The sequence below is a fragment of the Anoplophora glabripennis genome, unplaced genomic scaffold (assembly GCF_000390285.2).
Source record: "Anoplophora glabripennis isolate ALB-LARVAE unplaced genomic scaffold, Agla_2.0 scaffold1180, whole genome shotgun sequence".
Taxonomy (NCBI): Eukaryota; Metazoa; Arthropoda; class Insecta; order Coleoptera; family Cerambycidae; genus Anoplophora; species Anoplophora glabripennis.
Genome location: NW_019417262.1, coordinates 9,955 through 22,932, shown reverse-complemented (window position 1 = coordinate 22,932; position 12,978 = coordinate 9,955). Strand labels below are relative to the sequence as shown.

The 12,978-nt window shown below is 31.2% G+C and overlaps 1 protein-coding gene across 1 annotated transcript; it reads right to left on the bottom strand.

Annotated features, from left to right (window-relative positions):
• Nucleotides 1–4,816: 4,816 nt before the first annotated feature.
• On the bottom strand, nucleotides 4,817–10,676 carry LOC108914804 (glutamate receptor ionotropic, kainate 5-like). The gene is made up of 4 exons (XM_023456100.1): nucleotides 10,450–10,676; nucleotides 6,732–6,864; nucleotides 5,144–5,296; nucleotides 4,817–5,027 (listed from the first exon to the last, which is right to left on the bottom strand). Exons 1-4 carry the CDS (start codon nucleotides 10,674–10,676, stop codon nucleotides 4,905–4,907), a joined length of 636 nt encoding a protein of 211 aa, XP_023311868.1. The 3' UTR covers nucleotides 4,817–4,904.
• Between the last annotated feature and the right edge of the window lie 2,302 nt (nucleotides 10,677–12,978).

Below are 12,978 nucleotides of genomic sequence, written 5' to 3'. Positions count from 1 at the left end.
GAGAAGAACGCTGTTTTCCACTTGGTCATCTGCCAGCTGGATTTTTTCATAAATAGAACAGAATTTCTAACGTCAGTTATAAGTAATATTATAATTATCAAAATTATTTTCACTTACATTTTCTATATGCAGAATTATGTATAATAATTCATATTAATTACATAGTACCCTTGATATATACAGGGTGATTCAGAACTTACCCAAAAAAAAATTCTGGATGTACAGGGGACCCTTACAAATACAATTTTGTAAAGAAAAAATCAAAAAGGGTAGTTCGAAAATGATTTAAAAATACACTTCTGCACGGCACTGGAAACTGGTCCACTGTGTGATAAAAACGGACAAAAACTTTCGCAAGGAAAGAAATATGTAAATAGAATTTTATCGCACCTATTTTATATCGGCAAATTCAACTGCTTTTGCCTTTATTAATTAATAAAATTAATTTGCGTTTTTAAATAATAAAATCATTTGACATACCCGATGTTACAACAATCAAATTTTATCCACCGATGTGTAAACACATTTGGGTCCGTTGTACTCAGTTTCTACGAACTAAAACAAATGTTGTCTTGTTTCACCATAACACAAATGCTTCACCATAAATTAAAACGATATCCATCAACTCCGAGTACACGCAAACAATTTTGACACTAACTACCCATTTTTGACACTAACTACTAAAAACCTATTGTAAACGTCACAGATAACAGGTAAGTATCGCAACGACGATTGCAAAATCCGAATTCAATATTCGGAGTCGCTGAGGCCATGTGGCGAATGACGCTAGAGACTACAGTTGTCCAGCTATGTAGTGGTTGAATGTACTATAACTTCAATATTTTTTTTCTTGGAAACTATAATGATTTTACAAAATTTTTTTTACGATATTCATTCCATCTGCTGCTGCATCTATTCCCAAATTTTTTTGGATAAGTTGTGAATCACCCTGTATACACTCAAGGGTAGTACTAATAAGATGGGACCGATATTCTAATATGTTTTCCTGAACATCTGTTCATTTATCTAGCAATTGCATTTTTTAAATATGTATTCATCTTTAAGATAACGTTAGCCAGTTACTAAAAAGAGAGTGATAATTTAATAAGAACTTTTATTGTCTAAGCAGCCAAACAGTTTTTTTTTATTAAATCCTTTATATGTTTTTGCAGATGGTGCTACAAACCTGTATTTGTCTATGAAGTCAAATATAAACACAGTATTGAAAATATTTGTCCAAGGATTCCTGAAAACTTTGCTTTAAAAATAGTAAATTATTTTAATTCTGAGTTCGTTCAAAACAATAACATTTGTACAGGATGTCTGCAAATTTAGAGAAAATATTTGAACAGAAATTAAACCGAGTTGTGAGTTGTGAACACTCGATTGGCAGAAATATTTTATATATATATAAAGATTTTTTTAAATATTTTCTGACTTACCACATTGATACGACGAAAACTTTTTTGGAACCGCTGTGCTGACTCCGCTTCTATGTTTATATTTTATTTTATAATTTTCGCAATAAATAACGCATGTTTCGCTAATGAAAACTAATGAAGAACAAGGTGCAATAGGGTAAATTAAAGTTACTTTTTAATTCAGTACAAAAATGCTTTACTTTCTTTTTTACGTTTAGGCTATTATGCTATCATCAGAAAAAAAGAAAAATGACAAAGAAATTGCAGCATAAACTTCAACATTATAATATTTGTTTAAATATGAAAATATCAGTATATTTTTAAATAACTGTTGTCATCCTAATGAATTGATGACAATAACTAGCAACTTTTTTATGTTTAATCCATAGAAACTTGACAAAAAAAACAAGCGTACAACACGCCATTTACGGTCACCACTATTCACCACTTTTTGTGCAGTATGTAGGTCGGGGACGATTCCAGAAGTTCTCAATAGGTTTTAATAATTTTGATTATTATTGATTTTGAACACCGTTTAGCAGTTTCAATTATTTTGATTAGTGAAAACGATTGTTAATAGTGCATGTAAAAAATAAGATAAGTAACTATATCGCATCAAAAAAATATTTTAATGTTGGTTTTAGCTTTATCTAAATTAAAATTTGATTAAGATATCAAGATGCGACGAACTACTAAAACCTGGAGTTGAAGCGTCATTGTAAAGAATCCTGTTGGTAATTTCATTTTTATTACTTAAACTGTCAGTAATGTAATTTTCTGCAATTGTGGCTGATTTCTACCCACCATGTCTCTTGATTGTTAATACATCAACTCCTGTATTAGCCAGTAACGTTGCCGATGTTTTTCGGACTGAATGGCGTGTATATGATTCAGGATGTTCTAGTTTAAAAAACTGTGCATTTTTATTAGGAATCATAGAAAGATTGCAAGATTTCGTATAATGTCAAAATGAATCGATTAAAAAATTTCAAAAAATAAAACCCAATATTTATTTCATGAACCATTAAGAACTGTGGGAGCAGATAAAATGTTATACACCACGCAGCAGTTAAGTATAATTCACCAGTCTCGGACTCTATTTAATTTAAAAAAAATTCAGAAACTATTTCCGGAATGCTTTTCCCCAAGTACTACATTCTTCACAAAAACGTAAATTTGTCCCCTATTTAAAATATTGTGTTTTTAGAGATTGTTCTTTCTTTTTAATTCCTCCTTTGTTCAGGGACATAACATTTTCATTTATAAAATCTATGACATACTGACGTGGACCAAAAAGTCAGGAACCGGTATATGTCTGGTGGGTTCGGTTGACGAATGATCCTAGCTGTTTAATAGTTGCGCGTATAATTCAATGGTGGTCGGAGCCTTAGTCCGCTGAGTAGTTGTTTCATGCAATATCATCAGTTATAGTAGAACCGTTTTAAGATTGCCATTACGTCACGCGTGTGTTCTAATATCAAAGACAGTCGTTGCGGACGTGTATTCATTATTAAACGCGCTAAAAAGAGATACAATGATAGTATAAATGTCTTCATAGTCTCAGTCTATCACAGACAACCGTTCCAATATTTTATGTGTATTAGAGTGAAAGAAAATGTAGGGTATTAATTTTAGACTGTAGTTTGACTAGCGCATTTAAAAACTGAACTGACACTCAGATTAAAAATTTGACAGTTGGTTTGATCGCGTCTCCGTACTAACTGTTATATATATTTTCTGAGCTTTGAAATATCGATTTTTTGGCATATTTTCATATCCAGTAACACCAGTATTAAAATTTGTCAGAAATCCAGATATGGCAATTGTCAAGATGACATTTCAATTATATGAAAACAGTGACTAATTTGACTATGATTTTTCGTCTTACTTCATACGAATATTGCTTGTTACGCAATGGAAAAGATACAGCGGTTTTAGTTTAGTCATATGCCGTGACGCGATTTCAAACATAAAAACTGCTAGAAAATAATAGAAATAGTAATACCAACACTCGATTATTTTTCCTTATTAATTTTAATGAAAATTATTAAACAGTGTTATTACAGTATTATCGACTATAATAAGCAAACAGGGATAATTCTATTATTGTTTCTCTTGCACTGCCGAGAGTGGAGCACTTAGGGATTCCTGCTTTGTTCTCTTCTTCGTTATCCAGACCTTGCAAGCGAACTTCAATTCCATTTTCAAGGCTTCCCCATACGTTATCTGGATAAAAAAGTTAATATACAGCTTCTGACGAAAGGTGTAGTGAAAGCAACTTTATTTATAAAATTTTAAATGAATTAGTTTAATATGTTAGTGTAAGTGTGCCCTTAACTTACATGTGCCTCAGCAGATACATTTCTGACGTTCCATAAGAACTCAATTGTGGCTAGTATAATCGCTATCACTATCCCAACACCCAGTAGGTAAAACACATCGCAAGTATCAGCCAAAGTCAGTTGCCCACCATTCGATTCTTCCTCGGTATCGAACTAAAAATCAAAATAATGGAAGAAAAAATTTAGTCGTTTTATACAGAGTATAAAAATATATAAGAATATAAATGTCAATCTAATTTCCGACAGGAGAAGACGTAGGTGCAGTAATTCAACACATGCAATACATTTAAATGTTGTAAAAATATATAGNATCTTGCGTCCATTTCTAAAGTAGGACTCTATGATAAACACTTTTTATTTTTGAGAAAACACCATTTTAAACGCTTTTTAAAACGAAAATATTCAAATTGATAGCGGCGATATAGCGCTTTGACAGATGACGTTTAAGCAGAGAAAACTATATCAACATTGGTATAGTGTTCTCTGGTTTAAGTTCATTTGCTATACGCTGCGCCCTACGTTCAAATTTTCAGAACCAACTTGACCACGTTTTTATTTGAACGCTCGTTATAAATGTCTTCATAGTCTCAGTCTATCACAGACAACCGTTCCAATATTTTATGTATATTAGAGTGAAAGAAAATGGAGGACGTTTGTTGGATATTAATTTTAGACTGTAGTTTGACTAGCGCATTTAAAAACTGAACTGACACTCAGATTAAAAATTTGACAGTTGGTTTGATCGCGTCTCCGTACTAACTGTTATATATATTTTCTGAGCTTTGAAATATCGATTTTTTGGCATATTTTCATATCCAGTAACACCAGTATTAAAATTTGTCAGAAATCCAGATATGGCAATTGTCAAGATGACATTTCAATTATATGAAAACAGTGACTAATTTGACTATGATTTTTCGTCTTACTTCATACGAATATTGCTTGTTACGCAATGGAAAAGATACAGCGGTTTTAGTTTAGTCATATGCCGTGACGCGATTTCAAACATAAAAACTGCTAGAAAATAATAGAAATAGTAATACCAACACTCGATTATTTTTCCTTGTTATTTTTAATGAAAATTATTAAACAGTGTTATTACAGTATTATCGACTATAATAAGCAAACAGGGATAATTCTATTATTGTTTCTCTTGCACTGCCGAGAGTGGAGCACTTAGGGATTCCTGCTTTGTTCTCTTCTTCGTTATCCAGACCTTGCAAGCGAACTTCAATTCCATTTTCAAGGCTTCCCCATACGTTATCTGGATAAAAAAGTTAATATACAGCTTCTGACGAAAGGTGTAGTGAAAGCAACTTTATTTATAAAATGTTAAATGAATTAGTTTAATATGTTAGTGTAAGTGTGCCCTTAACTTACATGTTCCTCAGCAGATACATTTCTGACATTCCATAAGAACTCAATTGTGGCTAGTATAATCGCTATCACTATCCCAACACCCAATAGGTAAAACACATCGCAAGTATCAGCCAAAGTCAGTTGCCCACTATTCGATTCTTCCTCGGTATCGAACTAAAAATCAAAATAATGGAAGAAAAAATTTAGTCGTTTTATACAGAGTATAAAAATATATAAGAATATAAATGTCAATCTAATTTCCGACAGGAGAAGACGTAGGTGCAGTAATTCAACACATGCAATACATTTAAATGTTGTAAAAATATATAGGATAAGTACAAGATGTACAGTGTCAAATACGAATAAAAATTAATGAATAATTAATTAATTATTTGTGCGATAGTGTTTACATTAGTTTTTTAGTTTTTCAAGTGTCAAAAATGGCTTATATCAACTCGAATTAATGGATATCGTTTTAATTTATAGTGAAGCAAGACAACATTTGTGTTAGTTCGTAGAAACTGGGTAAGGAACAAAACAAAAACAGTTGAATTTGCTGATATAAAATAGGTATATAACATTTAAATTTTTTGTCCGTTATTTTTTTATGCATGCTTTGCCTTGCGCAATGTCAGGTTTTATAGTGGACCAGTTTCCTTCCAGTGATGTGCAGATCTGTATTTTTAATTTTTAATTTTCGAACTGCCCATTTTAATTTTTTTTTACAAAATTATATTTGTAAGAGGGTGTCTCAAACTCGATAGTATGAGGCTACTGTGAGGATACAAAAAATCAATTAATCAATTATATTTTTTCCAGAAACATACTCAATTCTTTGCCTGTTAAAAAGCTCTCTTTTTTCTAATTAACTTTTACGAGGGAAATTTTTCTGTATTAGTTCCCGTTTAAAAGTTATAAGCAATATCGTTCTAAAGAGTCTCAAAATAAATACCACCTAAAAATCACATTAGCAGTGGAAGGATCACGAACATTCAATTATTTTCCAACGACTACTTGATTCTTCCACCGCTAATGTTTTTAGCTGGTATTTGAGACTCTTTAGGACGATATTGCTTATAACTTTTATAGGGGAAGTAATATAGGAAAATTTCTCTTGCAAAAGTGTATTAGAAAAAAGAGAGGTTTTTAACAGGAAAAACATTTGGGTATGTTTTTGGAAAAAATATAACTGATGACGTTATTAGTCGTTTCTGACAAATCCCAAAGATAATACTTTCGATTGAAAATGGAACTTACCTCATGCTATTTAACACGTCTCCAAAATTTTACTTAAATTTTTTGTATCCTCGTAGTAGTTCTAAGAAATTTTAAAATCTTGCGAACTCGTATGGTTGACTTGCGAAAGGTCACAATTCGCCGTAACAACTGTTTATAAAACAGGTATATCCTTACTGATTTTATACTGTCTCAAAAATATTAATTAATACGGAATTATTTGAAAATTTTGATAAATAACCCGTTAAAAAAATATCAGTTGCTTTTTAACAATTTGTACACATTGAAATGAAGTTTTCATCACTTGATTCAGTTTGTTTTTTATGTGTTATTGTGTTAAACAAAGTAATAAAAACAATTACAATTGACTCACGTTCTCACATGAGGGTTCGTTTCTGTTTTCCTTCCACCACTTATTTTTCAAATCGTTCAACCTTCCACTTTCATGAAGTTTCAAAATGGCCTTATTGATAGCACTTCTATAAGGCGCATCTACAAAAAATTCTCTTAGCAAACTTATTACTNGTTTAAATTACAAATGGCGTGGGCGGCGTTGCGGAACAGCCCCGTTAGATGGCAATGGTCTTTAACCTTGACCTGAAGGTCATCAAAAGGTCGATCACAAATATGACAGTAGTAGGTAGTGGGACACTTGTGCCAGACAGACATAGACAGTCGCGGCACAAATGCCCCACTGCGCATGCACGTAATTCATTATTACTACATACCTTGTTGACCTAGTCTCTTCATTAAACCCTGGACTACCGGTACGTGTCGGAAGTCGATGCCCCGATAACCAAAATCATCTGGTAGCGGAGAGACAGGTAGTTGTAAGTAGGACCAATATATGAGTACGGTACAGACCCAGACATTAAAATATTTTTTGGTAGAGACTAAACAGATAATTATAATTGCGGACCAGCGTGACATAACAGATATATTAATTGAACCGGAAACGCTACCGAGAGAGCGGCTATAAATAGAATATATAGGAAGATATACAGGGGGCTCTGTAATCACGTGTACAAATTGATTATATCTATAAACCACCGAGTCGATATGGTATTTGAAAACACAAAACAAAATCTACGATTTATATATCATTTAATAATTTCCTAATCGTGTTGTTTAATTTTATTTAATATATTTAATTCATATAGGTATATGATAGGTACCAGCAATTATAGTATAGACTTCACATCAAATACATTAATTGAAATAGGGAAATATAAAACTGGGTAATTAGAAAATAAGATAATTTAAGTAAAATTAATTAATTTGGTAAATGTAAGTATATTAAAATGCCTTAAACACAAAATCGGGGTAAACGCTATGATAAGTATTTAAAAAAAAGAAATTTAATTGCAACCTACACGAATTTGGTATTAACGGGTTAGGTATATAGAGAATGTTGTGTTGAAATAGGAAGTTTTACTGAGAGAATAGTCTATAAATAGAATATATGTGAAGATATACAGGGGGAATGTAAGCACTGTGTACAAATTGAACTATATTTACAAATCATTAAGCTGATAGGGTATTTGAAAAACACAAAACTAAATTATATACTTTAATATTTTCCTAACAAGATTGTTTTATATAATTTATTTAATTCATAGACCAGTAATTATAGTATAGGCGTCACAACAAAATACATTAATTGAAATAGGGCTATATAAAACAGATAACAACAAAAATGTGATAATTTAAGTAAGAATTGATTAATTTGGTAAACGTATATTAAAACAGCGTAAAACACAAAACTGTAGTAAAAGTATTTTTTAAAAAACTAGCGTTAATTGTAACCCACACGAATTCGGTATTAACAGATTGTTAGGTATACAGAATGTTGGGTTGAAATAAGAAACGTTACCGAGAGAGTGGGCTATAAATGGAATATATGTGAAGATATACAGGGGTCTGTAATCACGTTGTATGTTTACAAACAGATTGTTAGGTATACAGAATGTTGGATTGAAATAAGAAACGTTACCGAGAGTGTGGTATATATAGAATATATATGAAGATATACAGGTGTCTGTAATCACGGTGTATGTTTACAATTCATCTGATAGGGTATTTGAAAAACACAAAACAGGATCTATAAATTATAGACCGTTTAATAATTTTCAAAATAATTTTTACTTTTAATTAACTGGTAGGCAGAAAGTTATAGTTATAGGTGCCACAACAAAATACCTAGGTATATAAAAAATAAGTAACTACAAAAATGTGATAATTTTCAATTTCCAATATATTTATGAACTAAATAAAAATACATGATTTTCAACAGTTTAAATCAAATATTCAAGACTGTGTATTTTGAGAGGCCCCCAACTATTATTTTAAAATAGTATATACACGTATCAGAAACTCTAAAATAGAACCGAAAACTGTCAAAAGCTTATTATAGACTAATACAACACTTCAAGTAAGAAAAGAATCAGAATCAGAAAAGATTATAATTTATCGTGTACCTACCTATTGTATGTGGTACGTGTATAAAAATATAAAACGTTGTAATTTAAAAGTTAATAGATATGTAAAAATAAAAATAACAATCACCTCTAACAGCTCATTTAATTCAAACATTTTATTATGAGTTCCTTCGAGGTATTCTTACTGTTCATTTTACCTTAAAGTAAAATACTTAAAATATATCCTAATGTTTCCTCTTATGCTTAATTCAATTCTGTATTTTTAAATTTTTAAGTCCTTTACCAGAGCGTAAATCTGAAGAAGAAAAACGAACAGGATCAAATCTTGACTACAAATGAATAGAGGCTTATTCCACTCTTACATAAATATGTAACTATAGTAATTATCATAGGCAGCTCGACGCTTCAGGTAAGACAATAATTTGGGTATATCAAAAAACAGACATAATTATCAAAAATCTGGAGAGGAAACTTTACGTTTTAAATCTTACTATTATAAATTAGAATAATACATCAAATATATCAACGGGGTGCTCGCTGTAAGACAACGGTATATGTTTATTAAGGAAATAACATATCAGGTGAACATGTTTCCACCGACCTAAGCAAGAGAGTGTGTGCTATAAACTGAACACAGGTGAAAATATACAGGGGTTCTGTAAATATTCATTACAAATTGAGCTATATTTACAAAACAAACAGTTGATATGTTTTTTTCGAAAAACAAAGCTACAATAAAATATTAAATCATTTTCCAAAAAATATTAGGGTATAAACGATATTTAAATAACTGAGATATACTCGTAAATAATAACTCCAAACATATTAAGACAAAACCTAGTTCGTTCTTAATACATTCAGACCTTTTCCACGTCCCTACCACTGAGGAAAGGCTAAGGGACCGTTAGTTTAAGGGATTCTCCAAATATATACGTTAATGTAGTAATCTACAATAAATATATATTCAGACCTAACCCATACAAAAATTAACTAGACGATTAGGACATATTATATGTATAATTTGTTTAAATTAAGTAAGAGAATAGGTAAGAAATATGGTTTCAGGTAAGTACAAGTTTTCCTCCTGTAGAATCAATCATTATTTCATACGGTTTAACCTACAGAGCTTATTGTATTATGTTTAAAATACAGTTTCATATTTAAATTTCCATCTTGCGAGAAGCTGAAATTAATATATTTATTTATGGCACGAATAGTACATTGTATCAATTATTCGATTGGAATTCCATTCTCACCCCATTCTATTCTCCATTCTCGGGCAACTGCTTTATAAGCTCTTTAATCTGGTTTAAAATAAGTGGGACACAATTAATATAAAAAAAGGGGGTAAATCAAACGAGCCTGCTCTTACAAAGGTACCTCTAAACTCATTAATTGGATAATAACCTTTTCTCTAAAAAATATAAATTACCGTCGATATACCGTAAAACACTATCAAAATTACTATCTCTCCAGAAGATCTTTGATATAGAAAATCTGTAGGCTTTATGTTAGTATATGACGAGACCAGGATAGGGGTCCATAACTAAAATCTTTTAATTGATTACCCAAACCCACTCTTGTTTAAAAATATAGAAATGATGGTTGGATGGAGGGGTGATGGGTCGGTAGGGGTTGATTATGTGCTGTTACCTCTGGGGTTTTTGCGGGTAGGTGTGGCCGTTGTTGTTGTTGGGCTTGGTACAGATGGTGTAGTTACAACTGGTGTAGTTTCTATCGGAGCCCCCGTATAAATAGTGAATGGCTTGTATATCATCCTCTCCCCCAGAAAAAACCTTCTTTGAACCAGGGATACATAACAGCTTCGTAATTATCAGAATGTGATAACCCCCAAGGTGGATTTTCAATACAGTCGTCATTGCCCATAGGGAAATAACCATGACCTAACACAGGGTCCGTCAAGCGGTTTTAAATGATTTCCATTCATACACTTCCTATGGTTTGAATGAGAGCCATTAGTGAATAATATTACAATATCCACCTCGCTTTTTCTAAAAGTAAAAGATGATACGTTGGCCCACATAGCAAAAGCTTTCTCAGCTATCAAAACATCTGTATTCGTACCCTTGTAAAAATGCCACAGTAGTTTGGATTTACGCCATTTAGAACTGCTCGCTCTAAACGGTTTGGGGTTATCTCCTAAAACACAACGTGGTAATCTCATTATGCTTAAGGTCTCGTTGTTCAAAACGCCCCTTTCTTTAATATGTACAAATTCCTGAAACCTCAGTAAGCCTTCTGTAATATTTAGGTTTGTTACATCGGTGGAATTGTCTTCTATGTACCCATATTGTATCAAATATTGGATAGCATATTTTATATCAGCTTGTACACCTTCTGTTGCCGAATTAAGTTTAATCGTAATCACAAAAACAAAAACACTATACCGACCATTTTGGCAGCAAGGTTCTTGGTATAAAGAAGATGAACAACAACTACTGTATAAATGCTAATCACACTGTATATATATATTTATGAAATAACTTGACACTATTTGAAAATAATTTATTTATTAGAAACTACTTTTGTTGCACCGTGGCAAGGATATGTTGTTATATCTATATTCGAAAATTTTGTTAACTTTCCGAACTGCATAGTTACACGTGGAGCCAATATATGCTTTGTTGCAAGTAGGGCTTTACGTAATTTTTTTGTTTTTGATAAAGAGATTTTGTTTGGGTATACAAAATCGTAAAAGTATAAACATAATAATTATACTTTCTACCCTATGTAGGTAATACAATGTATACATAACTACTATACTTTTTTGTTAATAAATTAATATCACCAAACATCAGAATAATAGTAAATCATTATAAAGAAGTAGATGAAGTTTTTGCTTCACTTAATCAGCTGCGACCCCTGTCACTATATCAGCGGCAATAAAAAACACCAACTACCAAAAAAAAAAAGCTGAATAACTAATTAAAACTGCATTCAACAGCCAAGTTAATAATACCCTGTTCGGGGTTATTGGCTCGGACAGTTTATTTCTTTTTGTTGGAAAACCAGATATCGTTTACTCTTCTACATTAAGTGCAACAGACCTCAGTGTGTTGTTGTGCACGTGTTTGCTAACTTGGTAAGTAAGACCTCAGTAATATAATGGTATAGAAATTTTGGAAAAACTTTTTAATTAGTACATGTTTGGCAATTAAGTAAAGGGTTTCTCAGAATTGGGGTTGGGACCGAAAGAGGTCTAAAAACTATTATATTGTTAGTGTTTCCCGTTAAGATAATGAAATTAATTATACAAAATTTCTGGTTAAATAGTTGGATAATATAGTCTTGGGAAAAAAACAATAAAAAAGGTTGAAAACCCTTTAGGTATTTCTGCTCAAAGCTTTCGAGAAAACCATTTTCTTCTTTTGGAGTTCTACAATTTTACAAAAATTTTAATTAGTACACTATAGTTGAATTACACAAAAAAAAGGGGTGATTTACGAAATGCGAGGTTCACAATGAATTTGACATGTTGAAAATACATAACAATCAAATTATAAACATTCACTTGGAGTACCAAGGAAAAGACTGATTGTTATTCGATAGAGTGGACTGTATAAACTCTTGTGCTGATTTGAATAATTTTCTTTATTTACCGAACGTTGTACAACTAAACAGATAGATTAATAGAATTTTTATTTGATTTTTCAACAACAACTTTTTTTTATTTTCGTGTTGCTCTGCAACCGTCTCTATACAAACTTAGATCATATAAAATGTATTAACATACAAAAAAAACTTTACCACTGATATTATTTAAAAAAAACAGACTGTAACCGCATAAACGAATAAAAAAACAGGTCAACATTTTACATTTTAAAAATATTGTTGTCAAAAAAAATTGTTTAAAATTATTAAAATTAAGTACTTAAGTACTACTTTGGTTAATGCGATACTAATTCAATATGGTCTTAAATCTATAAAATTGGTTGATTTTTCATTAAAAGCGATTTAAATTTTTAATACAGTGGGAAACGTTTATAATTATTTTAATATGTACATATTAAACTTCTATTTTAGGTTTTGCAGGGTCGCGCCCAGTACCTAACAATAAAACAAGATTACAAAGTATTTTAAAAGTTCTCAACTATCTTGCTATTATTTTCTCTACAAACCATAATAATAAGTATGTACCGTGGCATAATATAGTACTCATAA

Bases quoted from the DNA above. Each gene is read 5' to 3' on its own strand.
- LOC108914804 (XM_023456100.1), bottom strand. From the start codon at position 10,676: ATGACGACTGTATTGAAAATCCACCTTGGGGGTTATCACATTCTGATA. The intron at 5,297-6,731 runs GTGAGTCAATTG...TTTGATTTTTAG, and splicing joins ACGAACCCTCATGTGAGAAC to TTCGATACCGAGGAAGAATC. The intron at 5,028-5,143 runs GTAAGTTAAGGG...TTTTTTATCCAG, and splicing joins ATGTATCTGCTGAGGAACAT to ATAACGTATGGGGAAGCCTT.